Raw genomic sequence first — 20,530 nt, 5'->3', positions numbered from 1 at the left:
CTACATTTAAATTATAGTGGAACCAGAGCAGCCATGAATCCAAAAATGGATCGTGACACCAGTATAGGAGAGTGTGAGAGCGATAACACCACATTTTCCACACCTGCTCTTCATTCACAGCTGAGACCGTGTAACACTAATGAGTCACATGACAGCGGGGACGGAAAATGGATAATTGGGCACACTACTCACTTATGTTGTCAGCGGTTTAGACATTAATGTCTGTGTGTTGAGTTAAATAGAGGGCACACCACATTTACACAGTTATACAAGCTGTACACTGACTACAAAAATGTGAGGGTTGTACTAACTTTTCGGCTATACTTTAGATAAACTCTTTATTTGATTGTATTTACTTTTTTTTACAATTTTCATTCTTTTTGAACAACTGTATATTTTTAAATTTTCCCCATTTTTTCATTTTTTTTGTTCTGTCTTATCTTTGCTGCGGTGGTTTCTGTGACCAGCCACAAATTAAAGAGGAGCAAGTGACTTTGGCCAAACACATGCACATGGGAGTGTACCTAATAATCCTAATTCCAATCCTAGCATTATAAGCCTACTCCTGTGCCAAAGCAGTGCAAGATATTTGCCATGTTGAGCACCCTCTCTTTTTCTGTTTTGTTTTTTTTTCTTGTTTTTTTTTCTTTAGTGTTAGGGTGGTTTCACATTTGCGTTTAAGGCCGCAGCGTCGGCCTGCGTACGGCTGCCGCTAAGCCCCGCCCCTGCTGTGCCTCCGCCAGTAGCTCCGCCTAGGGGCGCAAGACGCTGCATGCGTCCTGCGTCCCCTATCTTTAGCACTGCGGATGCAGGCCGTGCTCAGGTATGCGTTTGGTGGCGCATGCGTCCTTTTGACGCTGCGCCGACCAGCGCCAAATGCAACAGGTTGCAATTTGGTGCGCTTGGCGCAGTGTCAAAAGGATGCATGCGCCGCCAAACGCATACCTGCGCATGGCCTGCGTCCCCAGTGCTAAAGATAGGGGACGCAGGATGCATGCAGCATCATGCGCCCGTAGGCGGTGCTACTGGTGGAGGCACGGCAGGGGGCGGGGCTTAGCGGCGGCCGTACGCAGGTCGACGCTGCGGCCTTAAACGCAAATGTGAAACCACCCTAACACTAAAGAAAAAAAAAACAAGAAACCACAATCCTGCGCCGTAAAATCATGCATCACTTTACAGATATACTATTGCTAATCCAAATCAATCACAGTTTAAAGTATTAATCACAAAAATTCTTTAACATGCATTTCCACATTCTCACCACATGATGTCACTATTGTAACATAGAAAAAGGTTTAAAAGTTTTTCTCCTTATATTTTTCTCTGCATTTCTCCCAAAGTCACAGGTGCTTTAGACCCATTTATATGACTTTAAGAGGGACTGTCACTAGATGAAAAGTGGTAAATTTTTGTTCTTATTTTATTCTCATTTATCCTGAGTATTCTGATTATTTTTTCAGTTTTTTGGGGGGTTTTTGTTGTTGTTTACGGTATTTTATATCCTTCTTTCAGTTCCAGAGATGTGTTCCTTATTATTTAGTTATTTACCATTAGGAGTAATAATGCAGAGCAGTTTGGCAGCAATGCCCCCTTGACAGAGACCATAAAATGGGCGTACTAGATAAAAAGGCTGGGTCTGAATGATAAATACGTTTTTTAAAAAAAGTCATTTTTGACCTGGTGACAGGTCCTCTTTAAAAATGTTATTATACACATCAGCAAGTATACAAGACAATCATCTTAAAGCTTTATACCAAAATTTAGAAAAAGCCCCAGTCCATCTGGCAGGTTTGCCAAATGTATCCTACCCTGTCACCTCCATGATATTTGTCTAGTATTATTATTTATTATTATAGTGCCATTTATTCCATGGCGTTTTAAATGTGAAAAGGGGTATACATAATGAAAAACAAGTACAATAATCTTCAACAATACAAGTCATGGCTGGTACATGAGGAGAGAGCACCCTGCCCATGAGGGTTCATAGTCTACTAGAGATGAGGGTAGAGCTGGTCGTGGTGGATCGGTGGTTACTGCAGGTTGTAGGCTTGTTGGAAGAGGTAGGTCTTCAGGTTCCTTTTGAAGGTTTCCACAGTAGGTTAGTGTCTGATATGTTGGAGTAGAGAGCTCCAGAGTAGAGGGGATGCGCGGGAGAAATCTTGTATGAGATTGTAGGAAGACGAGATAAGAGGGGAGTAGAGAAGGAGATCTTGTGAGGATCGGAGGTTGCGTGTAGGTCAGTACCGGGAGACGAGGTCACAGATGTGTAGTATTCTCAGGTACGCGGGATGCAGTGACGAGACGGGAGCCGGAGTGAGCTTAAAACTTTTATATAGGGGCTATCTTGAGTAAGTAGCATGCTGACAGCAGTTATCCTCGCAGGGATCCAAACAATAATACACAGGTAACACGATATTAACTACCCAGTCGGAACCGGCAACAATGAGGCCGCGGTATGGCCGACTACAGGTCCAAGAACTATGATTGATCAATTACAACGTGTCACTTATCCTTCTCTGACGTCCGGCAGGTTGGTGGTCGGTGTCTATTCGGTGTCTCAGCCGCTGGGCCCCAGCCAACGAGGAGTTGATGTAAGCTTCTGGCGTTCCTACGCCCAGGTGGAGCGAGGGCAAACAGGCCGCTGAAGAGTTCCTCTGTGTTGGGCCTCCCGGCGGAGGCGAGATTGCGGTGGCCGGGGCCCTGGACGTGTAGGCCGCAGCCGCAGGCTGGAGTCGGGCAGCAGCGGCCACATGTGGTGGCAGGCAGGCCGCAGCCGCGGGCTGAAGTCGGACAGCGGCGGCTGCGGGTGGCAGCGGGCAGGCCGCAGCCGTGGGCTGGAGTCGAGCAGTGGCGGCCACAGGTGGCGGCGGGCAGGCCACTGCTGCGGGCTGGAGTCGGGCAGCGGTGGCCGCGGGTGGCGGCGGACAGGCAATGGGCAGACCACAACCACAGGCTGGAGTTGGGCAGCGGCGGCCTCGGGTGGCAGCGGGCAGGCCGCAACCGCAGACTGAAGTGACGGGAGCAGGAGCGCGGTTGTTCGGTCAGCGTCCCTCTGCTGGGCTTAGTGCTGTCTCCTCCCTGACTGTGCCGAGTCCCCCTCCAGTCTCTCTGGTCGTCGCTCACTCCTTCTGGCTCTGGCTCTCTGGCGCCACCTAGGCTTCCTGCTTCTTTTCTCCTGCTCTGTCGAGTGCCCCCTGCTCAGTTCCTTTTATACCTGCTCCGCCCCCACTCCTTCTAGAACTGTCTCTGTTCCGTCCTCTAATTATGTCCCCCGGAAACAGTTCCCCTAGGAACCTTGATGACAGTCTCCTTGGTTCCGGTCCGGTTACACGGTGGGGAATCTCCCTCCTACAGATGTATGGAGGAGAAAGGTTGTGGATGGCTTTGTATGCTATGGTTTGGGTTTTGAGGTTTTGAACTGGAGTCTCTGGGTAATGGAGAACCAGTGAAGGAATTGACAGAGAGGAGAGGCCAGGGAATAGTGGGGGGACAGGTAGATTAGTCAGGCAGCAAAGTTTAGAATAGATTGGAGGGGTGTGAGAGTGTTATAGGGGAGGCCACAGAGCAGGAGGTTGAAGTAGTCAAGGTGGAAGATGATAAGGGCATGGATTAGAGTTTTTTCAGATTCTAGGTTGAGGAATGTACGTATCCGGGAAATATTTTTTTAGTTGTAGTCACCAGGAAGTGGAAAGGGCTTGGATATGTGGTTTGAAGGAGAGATCAGAGTCAAGGATTACCCTGAGGCATCGAGCTTGTGGGACAGGGGAGAGTGAGCAGCCATTTACTTTGATGGGAGATCAGTTGGGGGGTTGAATAAGATGGGGGAAAGATGATGAATTCGGTTTTGTCCATGTAAGGCTGGTTTGCGCTATCATGCACATGCGCATTGCTCCCCTATCTTTAACATGGGTGCGCATGGTCTAGTGCATGCATGCGTTCGTATGCGTTTTCATGCGCATGCGTTTTTTGTAGTGTGCGCCTAGGCGCGCCGGACGCAACCTGTTGCATTTTTGGTCCGTCCGACCTGTCTCAAAAAAACGCATATGCACGTTAGCGCACGGAATGCGCAAAAAAACAGCATTACAGTCTATGGGCGTGCGCTAGGACATGCGTACGCATGCATTTAAAATCGCATGCATTTTTTTAGTTAACATGGTGACAAACTGGTTAAATCGCATGCGCAAAAAAAACAGCAAACGCATGCAAAACGCAAGATGCGTTTTTTGCATGCGTTTGGTATGTGCACGAGGCGCAGCGCAAAAAAACATTAGTGTGAAACTAGCCTTAAGTTTTATAAATCGAGCAGAGAAAGATGAAACAGTGGAAATACTTTGCAGGATACAGGATACTGGTTAGTAAGGATGTGATATTGGGTCCAGAGAGGTAGATCTGTGTAATCAGCATAATAAATCATTATAGGTGTTACCAGTTTATTACATGTAGAACACAGAAGATTTCACGCTCTAGCACATTTCATTTAGAGACTTCTTTATACACTAGTCTTGAACAAAAGCCTTATAATGTAAAGTGGGCAAATGTGTGACATTTATTTAGGCTTGGAGCATCTTTGTGTCCTCTCTGCACCACACAATAAAGCCCATGTCAGCTTTAGTAAATTTGTCATCCTGCAGTTGGTTGTGCCCCATCCACTTGGCAATCATGAGGCCGGTGTTAGAATAAAATAAAAGGCTCCTTTTTTTGGCTCAAATACAGATTGCACAAACTGTTTTCCATCAGAAATTGGTAAATTCTCCCAATAGAATAAAACGATATAGGTCTGTCTGGCTGCAGTCAGCTGGTGGGAGTTCACTGCATTTGGATTCATACCACCAGTGTTAAAAGGTTATTCTCAGGTTATTCAATGGGTAAAAATGCGAAACTGCTTCTCAACAACAGAGGAATTTTTAATTTTGTTTTCTGCTCATTGCGAGTGTTAAGAGCCATCTCTGCAGTCTACCACCGGTGGCCAGGCTCTTAAAGGGGTTGTCCGGCCTTAAACTACAAGTCTGCAGCCACACTATGTGTCTGCAGACTTGTGAATCCTCACATCACGCACGCTGCACATTGTAATGATTCTCCAGTGATGGGAACGAACGATCATGTGATCACAAATATGTGATTTGCATATTTCCAGTCATTAAGTATATCAGGAAAAAAAGGTGTGTGTCTGATTTACCCACTGGCCATATACGAGATTCAGTTTTGTACTTTAAATGTGATGTAATAACATGCAGGAGAGGTACTGTATATGTCACCACAGAACAGGCAGACCAACAGTGAAAAGGGAGGTTTATTTACAGGGGATAATACTGGTTCAATGTACAGTATAACAGAGAAAATACTGTGAACAGGTTATATGAACAGCAGGAGAAGTATAAGGAGTACAAACAGTACAAAAGTTATTCTCTTATGAGGCAAAACTTATCAGTTCTCGGGAACCTTGATTGGAGAGATCACTTCTTGTCCCACGTTGGCACTGAGGCACCAGCGGTGTTTGATATCCTTCTCTGGGGTCCTTGATATAGTCCAGCTGTAGTATGGGGATTTACGTGGGAGCCCAAGAGGTATGAGGATGGCGCTATCCCCCTGTGCTCAAGGTCCTTGCCTCTGCTGCGACAATGGTATTCTCCCCCGAGGTCAGGGGTTCTGTCTCATACAGTCTCTCTTTGCAGGTCAGTGGCTCGTTACTGAACGCCCCTTGGTCACAGGGGAGCGTCTCAGCATATATTCTGGTCTCTCTGGCAGGGAGCGTCTTGTCGAGGTATGCTGTCTGTCTGTGGGGCAAGGTCTCCTCAAAGATGGGAGTCAACAGCCTTCCTGACAGTGCGGTAACAGGCTTCACGTACTCATTGCCCACCGCCTGTGTCCGCGGTCTCTCAGTCTCCAGCCGCTGCACCCGTCTCCTCTCCCCTCCAGCGTCAGCGTCCTCTCGCTTCTCCTCCCTGCGCTGCTCTGCCGATAGCCCGCGCAATACTCCCGCTTCCAGTCCTGACCTCTTCCTGTTCCTGGTATGCGTCCGGTCCCCTAAAGCATCCCCGGGGAACCTAACGCCCTGCCCGATGGTTCCGGGTACGGAGCTAAGAAGGCAACTCCCCCTCAGCTCCTTTGGTGCTTCACCCCCTTTCAGTTATAAGCCATTTATCCTGTTGTCGTGAACACTTAAGTCTTCCATTCACTAACAGGAAGCTGAGATCTTGCAACAAATGTGAGTTATTTCCTAAAACCAGATGCTTCCAGATGTCAAAATGATTTGTGCACTTTATTTTTTATATTTGAAAACATATATTGAATGTGTCACCATCGACCCCTTTATAGGATTATAGTTATAAAAGGATAGGGAAAATGAAGGGAGGTCAGCTCACCAGTCTCAGTTGCGATCCATAATCCTCCTGCGCACGGAGTCACCTTGATCAGGGGCGTTGACTGAAGCAAAATAAAGGATGGAATCTCCAGCGCTGGACTTCAGTTAAAAATTCATCATTTATTATAAATTCTTAAAATCGGACAGAAAAAAGTATGAATAAGGACATACAGGCAGATGGGGTCTCTGGTGGTCTCCAACCAACGCGTTTCGACCTAGAGGGTCTTACTCATGGTTCTGAACCATGAGTAAGACCCTCTAGGTCGAAACGCGTTGGTTGGAGACCACCAGAGACCCCATCTGCCTGTATGTCCTTATTCATACTTTTTTCTGTCCGATTTTAAGAATTTATAATAAATGATGAATTTTTAACTGAAGTCCAGCGCTGGAGATTCCATCCTTTATTTTGCTTTATAGTATTAGGAGGAACTTTGTGTGTACTGTACATGAAGGCGTTGCATCAACTCCTAAATGCATTGTATGAATTAACCTTTTTTTCATCACGATCCTGCAATGTGCTTGTCAGCGTTCAAGACATATAGTCTACTTTCTTCCTCTCTTGCATGAGTGGTGTATCAGTAGGAAGACAAACCAGAGAAAAGAGAATAACACATGAATGCAGGATTAGGCTACACAGGGTATATTGTAGTCCGTAACACAGATCTGCAGGGAAGCAGTATACATAAAATGACTATGTAAAGGAAATGGTGGAACAACTGTGCCGTGGTCCAAGGAGAGTCTGGAGGGGCATAACACCTGACTATTCACTAGCGTCCATGATTTTGGGTTTAGGCTTGGCTCCCAATGAACACGAGGTGCTACTCCAGGACAGACCTCGGACACACGGCAGCAGACTGGCTGGTATACAGTTGAGTACTGGCAGGTGCAGAGTGGGCCGGCTGGTATACAGATGGGCAATGGCATGTGCGGAGTGGACCAACTGGTATGCAGTTGAGCCCTGGCAGGTGCAGAGTGGACCGGCTGATATACAGATGAGCACTGGCGGGTGCAGAATGGACCTGCTGGTATGCAGATGAGCACTGGCAGGTGCAGAGTGGACAAGATGGTATACAGATGATCATTGTCAGGTGCAGAGTGGACTGGCTGGTATACACATTAGCACCAGCAGGTGCAGAGTGGGCCTGCTGGTATACAGATAAGCACTGACAGGTGCAGAGTGAAACGGCTGATATACAGTTGAGCCCTGGCAGCTGCCGAGTGGACCGGTTGGTATACAGATGAGCACTAGAGGGGGCAGAGTGGACCAGCTGGTATACAGTAAATCACTGGCAGGTGCAGGCTGGTACAGCTGAAATACAGATAGGCAAGCAAGTACAGGTACTCAGGTACTGGGCAGGTAGATTGACTAGCGGGTACTGGGGAACCTGACAACTACCAAGTGTGTTAAGGACAGACTAACCACGTTGCCAGGCACCTCCAAGCAGGAGGAGGTGCCTTAAATAGTAAGTGTCCCCCAACCATTGGCTGGGGACAATGTAGGACAGAGTAATACGGAGAGAGCACACGTACTAAGCACAGTGCCAGGGGATCTGTGTGCCGTGTGCATACCCCGGGCAGCTGCTACCATGGAAGGAGGTAGTGTGGGACAGGGGCAGTGGCAGTGATTGAGCCATCATCCCTGCCGGGGAAGAGGGGCAGCGTGCAGGGAAGCCATTGCTTCAGACAATTTGCACAGTTGATTAATTTTTATTATTTTAGATACAATGAGACAAATTAAACATGGCTGAATAAATATACATATCCTACCCACAAGCTTCATTCAGCTTCTTCTTTATGATGGAAGACAACTATTGAGACTGTGTTAACAGCTAGTAAAAGGGGTTGACACTCATTTTGTCTATTATGCATTAAAATAGGAGTAGAAGGATGTTGTCACTGGGATACCGCAACAGAGAGAGGCCAGAGGATCACAGCGTCTGGTCACAGGAAATACTGCACTTATTAGAGCTGCTTCACCATCCTATTAAACAGTGTAGGTTTTTCCTTGCCCTGTCATTGCAAGGGTTAATCAGTTCAGTTAATCTCCTGGAACTCTCCAACCTGAGTTGTCTCATCTGTTCTGTGTTGGCCAATTCCCTCTGGTATATACAGGGACGATTTTAGACAAAGTGGGGCCCTGGGCAAAAGTTTAAAGTGGGGCCCCAAATGCTCACATATTGCACCATCACACACAAACATTTCTGTTGTATTTACATGCGCTAAGTTCAGGCAGTTAAATGAGTGATCGACAATATTGAAGTTGTTCAACACTTGTTTCCCGGCCTCATTACTCCGGCTGAGGAAGAATGATGGGGAGAGATAGTCCTCGATACAGTATAAATGCAGGTCCTATATAGTACATATAGTATAATGCACTGACCATGGTCCTTAATAGAGTATAATGCAGCCCCTTCATAGAGTATACTGCAGCCCCTCTCATAGAGTATAATGCAGCCCCCCTCAGAGTATAATGCAACCCCCCTCTTAGAATTTAATGCAGCCCCACACACAGTATAATGTAGCCCCCTCATAGAGTATAATATAGTCCCTGCAGAGTATAATGCAGCCCCTTCAGAGAATAATGCAACACCCTCAGAGTATAATGCAGCCCCACACACAGTATAGTGCAGCCCCCCACATGCACAGTATATGTAGCCCCTCCACACACAATATATAATGCAGCCCCTTACACAATATAATGTAGCCCCTCCACACACAGTATAATGCAGCCCCCCACACACAGTGTAATACAGCGTCCACACACAGTATAGTGCATCTCCCCAACATACACAGTATAGTGCAGTCCCCCCCACGCACAGTATAATTCAGCCCGCTACACACAGTATAATGCAGCCCCCACTCACAATATAATGCAGCCCCCATAAATACAGTATAGTGCAGCCCCCCACACACAGTATAGTGCAACCCCACTCACATTATAAAGCAGCCCCCCACATACACAGTATAGTGCAGTCGCCCACACAGTGTAATACAGCCCCCCACTCACACTATAATGCAGACTCCCCACATACACACACACGGACTATAGTGTAGCCCCCACACACATACACACACAGTATAGTGCAGACGCACACACACTATAATACGTACATGCACACACACTATAATGCATACATGCACACAGTATAATGCATACACACACAAACACACTATAATGCATACACACACACACTATAGTGCATACACACACAATACATAACTCTCCTCCTCGTTCCCCCGCTGCTCTGGCTTCTGCAGAGCATCTCAGCATCTGATTAGCTCCACTTTTGGCACACGCTGAGTCAGAGGCAGAGGGGGAGTGATGAGAAAGAGAGCGTCACATGATGGGGGGTGCAGCACCAGGCTCCTCTTACTCACAGGCCCCATAGCGGCCTTGTGCTATTAGTGGCACGCCACTGGCTGGGGGTTCCAGGAGGAGCAGGGGCCCTAGGCAGATGCCTGGTCTGCCTACCCCTAACTCTGGCCCTGGGTATATATGCTCACCACTGGCACTTGGGAGTTGCCAGTGATAGGTCACACTTCCTGGTTAGGTGTCGGAGGAGATATTCAGTGATGGGAGTAGGCATTTGGAGAGTTGTCCAGGCGATTTCTGCGTGGTTTGCATGTTTATCCTCATCCTCTCCTATTTGGTTTCTCCTACCTATCCCTCCCCTATGTTTCACTTTGTTCTGATGGCAGTATATTTGCATGATTGTAGTTTTCTTTCACCCCTGTCTGTCTACGCCTGACTATCCCGTTATTGTAATCCTATACACTTCAGCCTCACATCTCCCTGCGTGAGGTTAGGAATAGATGAAGTTTAAGATAGGCGCATTGCAAGATATGTGACCCCTGGTGTCTCCACTTTCCAGGATAATCCAGGGTTCAGGGATACACCTTTGAGGGATCAAGTAGGCGACCACCATCCATTGTCACTATGTGACAGATGTTTTGTGGTATACTTAGGTGAATGTGGATGGCTGAACAGTACATATGATTTGTAACAGCATGTTGATGAGGACATAAGTGCTTAATCATACAATTTGTTTTTATAGGGAATTTTTTTTTATGTTCATCAAGAACTTTTCTGTAGTGGCCAAACCACTGACAGATATGACCAGAAGAGAGACAGACTTCCCTATATGGCCAGTCTGGTCAGTGAGGCATTGTTACTTTAAGGAGATGTTTTGCTTCTGCGCCCATTGCTATTCAGCTTGACATCACTCAGCCATTCATTGCAGAGGTTGACAAGTCAGAGATGGGGATTGGGGCTATATTGTGGCAGGGTTCATCTTCAGTAAATTGCATCCGTGTACATACTTTTCCAAGAAACTTTCATCCACTGAGAAAAACTATGACATTGGTAAGAGGGAAATCTTGGCAATAAAGTGGGCCTTTAAGGAATGGGATCATTTTTTTGGAGGGGCAGTTCCAGATGGTCATGGTAATCACTAATTATAAAAATCTTTTGTATTTTGAATCTGCAAAATGTTTGACACCTAGACAGGCAAGATGGTCAATATTCTTTATGTTTTTAAGTTTTTTGTGACAGAGTATAGGCAGAGGGATAAAAACACTAAGGCAGATTCTTTGTCTTATTGTTTTCCGGGGAAGGGGGGAGGGGAGTAATTGTGAGCTGGTTCCTATATTACAGAAGGGTGTAGTTATTGCTACTATATGTTCTGATCTGACGAAGGAGGTCGTAGAGGCTCAGGGGGACGCCCCTGCTTCTTCTCCTTCATGTAAACTGTTTGTTCCTGAGAACCGCTGTCTTAAAATTTTTAGTGAAAATCATGATTTGATTTTGGCTGGACATCCTGGTAGTAAAGCCACCATAGTTCTTCTTACTCATCATTTTTGGTGGTCTGAGTTGCACTAGGAAGTTCGGGAGTATGCCTGCAGCATTTGTGCATGTTCGAACTCCCCACATACTCGTCCGTTCGGAGCTCTTCAAACTTTGGCGATTCCCTGTAGACCATGAAGTTATTTTATCACTGATATACCCGTGTCAGCAAGTAATACTGTTATACTGGTGGTGCTGGACAGATTCAGCAAGATGACTCATTTCATTGCACTACCTGCTTTACCGAATGCCAAGACTTTGGCTCAAATTATCATTAAAGAATTCGAGAAAGTGCATGAGATTCCATCTGATATTGATTCCATCCCTTGGGTTCAATTTATTTCCAAATTTTGGAAAACATTTTGGGGATTCATATTTCATTCTCATCTGTTTTTCATCCTCAGTCTAATGGGTAAACGAGTAAATCAGAATCTTCAGACATAACTTAGGTGCTTTGTGTCTGACAATCAGGAGGATTGGGTTTCTTATTTACCTCTAGCTGAGGTCGCTGTGAATAACTGTTGTCATGAATCTACTGGCAAGTCCCCATTCTTTGGGGCATGTGGTTTTCATCCTCAATTCTGCTCCTTCAATAGGAATCGTTCTTCAGGAGCACCTGAGGAGGAACGGTTTTCTAGGTCTATTACATCAGTGTGGCAAGCGTTCTTAATAATTTGAAGAAAATGGGATTCAAATATAAGAGTGTCGCTGATCGGCGCTTAGTTTCCTGCTGTTTACTCTGGATACCAGCTCCCAGCGTCTGCTGTATGGCGCTGGGAGCTCGCTGATCGTTGGTCTCTCGCTGTCACACGTAGCGATGTGTGCTGCCCAGCAGGAGACCAACAATAGATTTATGGCCCAGATCATTAGGCAACTCTTAACGATCAGCCAACTGATCGTTGATCGTTGCTACGTGTCACACGCAATGATGTTGTTTTGAAATCGCTACAACGTCACCAAACTGGTGACGTTGCAACAATATCGTTCACAATATCGTTGCGTGTAATGGGGCCTTTAAGAGAATGTGGATGGCTGAACAGTACATATGATTTGTAACATCATGTTGATGAGGACGTAGGTACTTAGTTATACAATTTGTTTTATAGGGAATTTTTTATGTTTTATAGAAGAAAAGCACTATAAATTGCTAAATACTGTAATGTCTCATAAGATCACTAGATGTCAGTATTGGCTCAGTGTATTATGTATTTTTTATTTTATTTTTTAGTAAACTTTTGATTTAAATATTTTCCATTTGTGGAGCTCCATTAGCGTAGAAGACACAAAACACACAGTTCTGTTAAATCCTTATTATTCACCTCTTAGAATGATGTTTGGATAATGAATACGTGGCTGTCGAGTGTACGTAACATTCCCATTATTTCACACCATCCAGATAAAATCGAATTATTAGGTCCCTACAGGTGTTCAGTCTCTAGATGCACACAAGATTGCTGCTATTCACTGGAAACAAGCAAGGATCTTAAAAAATGAGGAGAAAATAAATGAGTAAACTTTCGATAAAGCGTTGTCCATTATAGTCTATTCCCAGCCCACAATAGTGCTGTAGTGCACAGGAGCATGACTGCAGCTGCTCCATACATTAAAATAAATTTCCTAAAATCCTGATGTTTTTTGTAAGACCTTGATGACATTTGCAATCTTAGGGCTGAACAATAATGAGAATAATAGAGTTAAAAGCCCAGAAGTCATCACTATCAGTGTGCCAGAGTGTGACGCTGCGCCTCACTGATGGCGGTTCCCCTTGTTAAGCCCCTTATGATGGCTCATGTGCTGGAAAGGTTTATTAGACTTGGCTGCCAGTAACATGTGGAGCACAGAGTAGTGGAGTCATTGCACAAGCAGCATAAACCCTTATATTTTGAACAGAGCAAATGAACTGGACAAATTTAATTTACCATTCTCTAAACACTCAGTGACTCTGACTCTATTTATCAAGATGACCAAAAACGGGATCACAGCCTACAAGTGGTATGTCTGCTCCACATCCTTAATATCTCACCCATTGGGGAACACCTGATAACAGCAAATACCATCACATTAGAGGATTAGAACGTGCAGATGACATATCGATCAACATTTTATAGGGCGGATGTAGCCTGCATGCTAGGTAGGTAGAGAGTGACAGACCATGCACTACACAGGGAGGGCAGGTAGAGAGTGACAGAACCCGCACTACACATTGAGGACAGGTACAGAGTGACAGATCCCGCACTATACATGGAGGTCAGGTACAGAGTGACAGACCCCGCACTATACATGGAGGACAGGTAGAGAATGACAGACCCCGCACTACACATGGAGGTCAGGTACAGAGTGACAGACCGCGCACTACACATAGAGGACAGGCAGAGTGTGACAGATCCCGCACTATACATGGAGGACAGGTAGAGAATGACAGACCCCGCACTACACATGGAGGTCAGGTACAGAGTGACAGACCCCGCACTACACATAGAGGACAGGCAGAGTGTGACAGATCCCGCACTATACATGGAGGACAGGTAGAGAGTGACAGATCCCGCACTACACATGGAGGTCAGGTACAGAGTGACAGACCGCGCACTACACATAGAGGACAGGCAGAGTGTGACAGATCCCGCACTATACATGGAGGACAGGTAGAGAATGACAGACCCCGCACTACACATGGAGGTCAGGTACAGAGTGACAGACCCCGCACTACACATAGAGGACAGGCAGAGTGTGACAGATCCCGCACTATACATGGAGGACAGGTAGAGAGTGACAGATCCCGCACTACACATGAAGGTCAGGTACAGAGTGACAGACCGCGCACTACACATAGAGGACAGGCAGAGTGTGACAGATCCCGCACTATACATGGAGGACAGGTAGAGAATGACAGACCCCGCACTATACATGGAGGTCAGGTACAGAGTGACAGACCCCGCACTACACATAGAGGACAGGCAGAGTGTGACAGATCCCGCACTATACATGGAGGACAGGTAGAGAGTGACAAACACCACACAACACATGGAGGACAGGTAGAGATTGACAACCCCAACACTACACATGGGTCAGGTAGAGAGTGACAGACCACGCACTACACATGGAGGACAGGTAGAGAGTGACAGACCCCACACTACATATGGAGGGTAGGTAGAGAGTCACAGACCACGCATTACACATGGAGGACAGTTAGAGAGTGACAGACCCCGCACTACACATGGAGGGCAGGTAGAGAGTGACCGAACGCACTACACATGGAGGACAGGTAGAGAGAAACAGACCCCATACTACACAAGGAGGACAGGTACAGAGTGACAGGCTATACATACACGTGGAGGTCAGGTAGAGGGTGACAGAGCCTGCACTGCATATATGGAGGATAGGTAGAGAGTGACAGACCCCGCACTATACATGGAGGACAGGTAGAGTGTGACAGCGCCTGCACTAAACTTGGAGGCAGGTAGAGAGTGACAGACCCCGCACTACACATGGAGGACAGTGAGAGAGTGACAGACACCACACTACACATGGAGGTCAGATAAAGAGCGACAGATCCCACATTACACATGGAGGACAGGGAGAGAGTGAAAGACCCCACACTACACATGGACTGCAGGAAGAGAGTGAAAAAGCCTGCACTAGACTTGGAGGACAGATAGAAAGTGACAGAACCCGTACTACACATGAAGGACAGGTACAGAGTGACAGGCTATACACTACACATGGGGGGCAGGTAGAGAGTGACAGACCCCGCATTATTTATGGAGGACAGGTAGAGAGTGACAGAGCCTACACTAAACTTGGAGGCAAGTAGAGAGTGACAGACCCCGCACTACACATGGAGGACAGGTAGAGAATGATAGACCTTGCACTACACATGGAGGACAGGTGGAGAGTGACAGACCCTAGACTGCACATGGAGTGCAGGTAGTGACAGACACCACACAATACATGGAGGACAGGTAGAGAGCGACAGACCCCACACTACACATGGAGGACAGGTAGAGAATGATAGACCTCACACTGCACATGGAGGACAGGTAGAAAGTGACAGACCCTAGACTGCACATGGAGAGCAGATAGAGAGTGACAGACACCACACAACACATGGAGGACATGTAGAGAATAACAGACACAACACTACACATGGAGGGCAGGTAGAGAGTGAAAAGCCTGCACTAGACATGGAGGACAGGTAGAAAGTGACAGACCCCATACTACACATGGAGGACAGGTACAGAGTGACAGGCTATATGGGTCGCCCTCCCAGGGCTGTGGGGTACTCGGTACCGGGCCAGTGTCAGTGGGATGTGTCACAGCAGCGGTGACCCGTCCGTGGCCCTGGGCGCCCAAGTAATGGGGGAATGTAGTTAATGGAATGGAATAGTTCGTGACACTACCTGTGGTGCTCCTCAAGGGAGATGTTAAGCCGACGCTGCATGCAGATCCACTGGGACTGATGGTATGGTGCAGCAAGGATATAAAAGCTCCCCAAAGGTGAAGCTATAGTCCCAGGGCAGTGTAGATGTGGTTGGCACGGGGATGTAGCAGTGCCGGAAAGGTAAGAAGCAGACAAGACACAGCGGGGTGCAATTTCTGTACCTTTACTTGATAACTGCAGTCCAGGGTCCTGATTACAGATGGTAACGGAGCAGGCTAGCTGGGAAGCAACTCAGGGATTCTCTCTCAGCAGACGGGCTGTGCAGTCTCCTTCCTAGCGCTTGTTTGAATGAAGTACTCCAGTACTAAGTTACTCTGAAGTTCCTCCTGTCAGATGTTCCCAAGAACCTTACTTGCACAGCAGACAGCTGTAGCCTCTCTCGGGGACTCCCTTCTCCGGAGTCCTGGCTATCCAAGCTGCTGTTGTGCCTCAAGTCTTAGATGGGAGTAGGGCATTTACAGCCTACTCCTCTGGTATCTGCTGTAGGACCGTTAGTATCCATACAGCCGTGGAGACCAGGCTCCAGTTCTTGCGCTCTCACTGTGAGGGAGCTCTCCTTTCCTAGCTCAACCTCCAGCAGCTCTCTACATGTCTGCACACTTCACCCTCCGCAGACTAACTGCACTCCCCTTCCTCCTGGCCTTCAGAGAGCACTCCTCCCCTTAATCGTTGTTCAGAGTTCCCCCTGCTGGCCTGGAGTGGAACTGTGTTGCATGTATGGATTGACTGCGAGAGAGACCCATCATTGCCTCCAAGCCTGGCATTACCCTTGTTAGGAGTGGCGGAAGGCACTAAAAAAAAAAAAATAATTAAAGTGCCTTCGCCACTCGGGGTCCACCATGCGGCAGGTGATATGACCGCTGCTACAGAGGCAGAGCACTATGGTATTAATGTGCACGGGGTTAACTGCACCTGGAGTGCACTGAAGCAAGCTCTGTTAAAGACAAAGAGCCGCAGCCTTAAAGTCCACAAAAACGCTGTGTCTGTTTAAGGCTGATTTCACACTTGCGTTTTTTTTCGCGGGATTTTAGCGCTAAAAAACGCATGCGTTTTTTTTCCCTATACTTTGCATGGGATGCGCTTATGTGCGCATACACACGCGTTTGTATGCGTTTTTGCGCGCATGCGTTTTTTTGCGGTATGCGCTCGGGCGCACAAAATGCATCCTGTTGCATTTTTTGGGCGTCCGACTTGCCTCAAAAAAACGCATGCGCGCGCAATGCGTTTTTTTACAGCAAGACACCCATTATAAGTCTATGGGTGCGCATATGTGCGCATTGGCATGCTTATGTATGCGTTTTTTTGCACATGCGTTTTTTTTGTTAACCATGTAATTTAGGGGTTTGGGTTAGAGTTAGGGTTAGTTAAGGGGGTTTAGGGTCAGGGTTAGGGTTAGGGTCAGGGTTAGGGTTAGGGTTAGGGTCAGGGTTAGGGTTAGTTAGGGTTTAGGGTTTGGGTTAGGGTTAAGTATGGTTTGGTTAAGGGTTAGGGTCAGGGTTAGGGTTAGGGTCAGGGTTAGGGTTAGGGTCAGGGTTAGGGTCAGGGTTAGGGTTAGGGTCAGGGTTAGGGTTAGGGTTAGGGTCAGGGTTAGGGTTAGGGTTAGGGTTAGGGTCAGGGTTAGGGTTAGGGTTAGTAAAGTCATGGTTTGGGTTAGTGTGAGGGGCCACCTAATGTTTGGAAAAAACGCAAACGCGGTAAAAACGCACTAAAAACGCATACAAACGCATAAAAATGCTGCGTTTTTTTCATGCATGCTCATAAAAATGCTTGAAAAAAACGCAGCAGTTGTATGCTTTTGTATGCATTTTTTCAATGCGTTTTTTTGCGGGAAAAACGCGCTGCAAAAAAAAGCAAGTGTGAAATTAGCCTAAGCCACAGAAAAACAGCGACACGGTAATAAAGTGTCACAGGAGCAGTCTTAAATGTCAGAACTACTCAGACAAGACCTACCGTGAAAAAGAGGTGCGAGACGTCGCAACTGCGAACGCTCAAGGAACTGCAATCGCAGCGCGGTGTGAACGGCTGGCGCGATGCAGGACGCTAGCTGCTGAGACAGGAATAGCTGGAGCGCGCTGGCGCTGCTACTGGCGGCTGCCCAATCACTCACACAATCGTATTATCAGAGGGAAGGGGTTTCTTAATAAGTCAGTCACCAGTCCAAGCATCCGTCACCATACATACAGCAGCAGTATGAAAATACTAGCGCATGGCATAGCGGCCATGTGCACTTTTTATAGCGTACGGGACCTGCCAGAAATCTCCAGAGCCCTGAGCTAAGCCAATGGAATCAGGAGCAGGACCTGAGCACCTGACTCCTGAACTCCAATGGGAGCTCATTCCAGGAGCATGCTCAGAAGCTGGCTGAAAGGACTTAGCCTCTGGAGACAAATGTGAGGATCTGGATCTCTGCATAAGTATGGCAGGACACAGATTCCTAACAACCCTCCCCTGGAGGAAGGCAAAGCCACTGTGGCGACCATACTCCTGGGGGCGCCACATATACACTACACGTGGAGGACAGCTGGAGGGTGACAGACCCCGAACTACATATAGAGGGCAGGTAGAAAGTGACAGACCTCACACTTCACACAAAGGACAGGTAGAGAGTGACAGCCCCCACACTACACATGGAGGACATGTAGAGAGTAACAGACACAACACTACACATGGAGGGCAGGTAGAGAGTGAAAAGCTTGCACTAGACATGGAGGACAGGTAGAAAGTGACAGACCCCATACTACACATGGAGGACAGGTACAGAGTAACAGGCTATACACTACACGTGGAGGACAGCTGGAGGGTGACAGACCCCGAACTACATATGGAGGGCAGGTAGAAAGTGACAGACCTCACACTTCACATGAAGGACAGGTAGAGAGTGACAGCCCCCACACTACACATGGAGGAGAGGTAGAGAATGAAAGACCCCACACTATATATGGAGGACAGGTAGGGAGTGATAGACCCCACACTATATATGGAGGACAGGTAGAGAGTGACAGAGCCCACACTACACATGAAGGACAGGTAGAGAGTGACAGAGCTTGCATTAGACATGGAGGACAGTAGTGCATGACAGGCCTCTGTAACAATCTGTATCAGCGTTTGCTATCATCTTCCAATTTAATATCCGTGTTTTCTTATTGATACAGGGATGTTTGGCCCCAGGACACGTATCTCTGAATCCTGCATTCAAACTCATTGCGCTTAAAGTGATTTTCACAATAAATTATGAAGCTAAAATCACAAAACTCCACTTTAAGAATTGTTATATGAAAAAATTGTAATGTAATGATAGCACTGTTTTTAGCGATTCCATCAAATATTGTTTTTACTTGAAGTGTTTTGTTACCGACACAAGTGTTATTATCCATCTTACGGTATATTTGTGAATCTGTCTTTTCAGGGAGGAGTGAAAGTCTTAATTACGGGGCCATGGCAGGAAGCCAGCAATAATTATAGCTGTTTGTTTGACCAGATCTCAGTGCCTGCATCTCTTATCCAACCAGGTGTCCTGCGCTGCTACTGCCCAGGTAGGAGATATTTAATAAGGAGTTCAACAAATGCTAGATAAATACTTGTTATATAGTGAGAAGCTTTGAAATGGTTTATTAGGCCAAAAAAAAATAATATAATGAAATAATTATGTTACCATTATTGTTTGCTACTTGTATTTTTATTTGCTTTTATTATACATTAAAGGAAATCTATCAGCAGGTTTATTTTTCCCACTTTAAGAACATCATAAAATAGGAGCAGACACCATGATTCCAGCATTATATCACTTACTAGACTTTTGCTTTTGTTTTGATAAAATCATAAATTTACATGCTGCAGCTCTGCTACTCTGCTTCATGGTGAGCACCGCCTAATGCCGCCTGTACCTCTGATTGACAACTTTCTGCCTACACAGCGTATAGACTGACAGCTGTCAATCACTGAAGGAAGGAGGTGTTAACCAGGAGCTCATGGAGACCTAGGACTACATAGCATCTCATTATTGAGAAGAATAGCAGAGCTGCATTAGACACAACAGTGTTTTGTCAAAACTATAGCAAGAAGTCCAGATTTAGAATCAGGATTTCAGACCCTACTTTTGCACCATAAACCTAGTGACTGATTATTTTTTAAATAAATTAGTGATAAAAAGTAAAGTAAAAACATAATCATCATAATGAGTATTACAATTATAATTACTATGCTCATACACAGTAATAACTGTAATTATTTTGTATTCCTTGTATTACTATTTTGTAACAAATTAGTGATGTGCAGTATTTGTTATTATAATTATCATTTTTATTATTTTTATACGCTGTAGTAGAGTGGAATTGGTGCAGTGTGACAGACAGGCAGTGACCCAGGAAGGCTCAAAACAAAGTATTTTTTAATGGTCAGCATAGTCACAAACCGAAAGTAAATAGGATCCTCCGGATCACAGCCGCAAAACAAGACAGCCCGTAACCGAGACCGGCTGCCGCGGGCGGCTGTACCGCTGTGTACGCTGAGGGGTGCCAGGCCTTTTGGCTCTGGGCTCTATGTTGCTTCACACAGGCTGAGCTCTACAGAGCTCCTGCTCTGCATGCTTGCAAACCAAAACTGACACTCCTCACCCTCTGCTGCAGGGTTTTTACAAGGAACCTGTGGCCATAGGCCACATGGAAGACCCGGCCAGGAGGAAGCCGACTGCCCCAATACTATCCTGTAGTCCACTTCAAAAATAAAAGCCCATTGCCGGTTTTCTTGAATCTGCCTTCGACAAAATAGCTGGCCCAAGACCAACACTAACTTTTATTTTGCATTGCACTCACAGCTATGCATGTGACTGCAATGCACTCCCGCGGCCTCAATGGAAATATATAACATAGAAATATATATTAAAAGGTAT

The 20,530-nt window shown here is 46.4% G+C and overlaps 1 protein-coding gene across 5 annotated transcripts in view; it reads left to right on the top strand.

The window, feature by feature from the left end:
- CAMTA1 (calmodulin binding transcription activator 1) overlaps positions 1 to 20,530 on the top strand; it is a 2,204,257-nt gene that overhangs the window by 1,936,359 nt on the left and 247,368 nt on the right. For all 5 annotated transcript variants that reach the window (XM_073561724.1, XM_073561725.1, XM_073561726.1 and 2 more), the window contains one exon: positions 19,049 to 19,175. In XM_073561724.1, coding sequence (XP_073417825.1) covers positions 19,049 to 19,175 — 127 coding nt within the window. The remainder of the gene's footprint in view (positions 1 to 19,048; positions 19,176 to 20,530) is intronic.

Source organism: Dendrobates tinctorius, unplaced genomic scaffold (genome assembly GCF_039654945.1).
Source record: "Dendrobates tinctorius isolate UK_male_01 unplaced genomic scaffold, ASM3965494v1 ptg000326l, whole genome shotgun sequence".
Classification (NCBI taxonomy): domain Eukaryota; kingdom Metazoa; phylum Chordata; class Amphibia; order Anura; family Dendrobatidae; genus Dendrobates; species Dendrobates tinctorius.
Note: the sequence above shows the minus strand (reverse complement) of the source record. Positions and strands in the feature narration are given on the sequence as shown.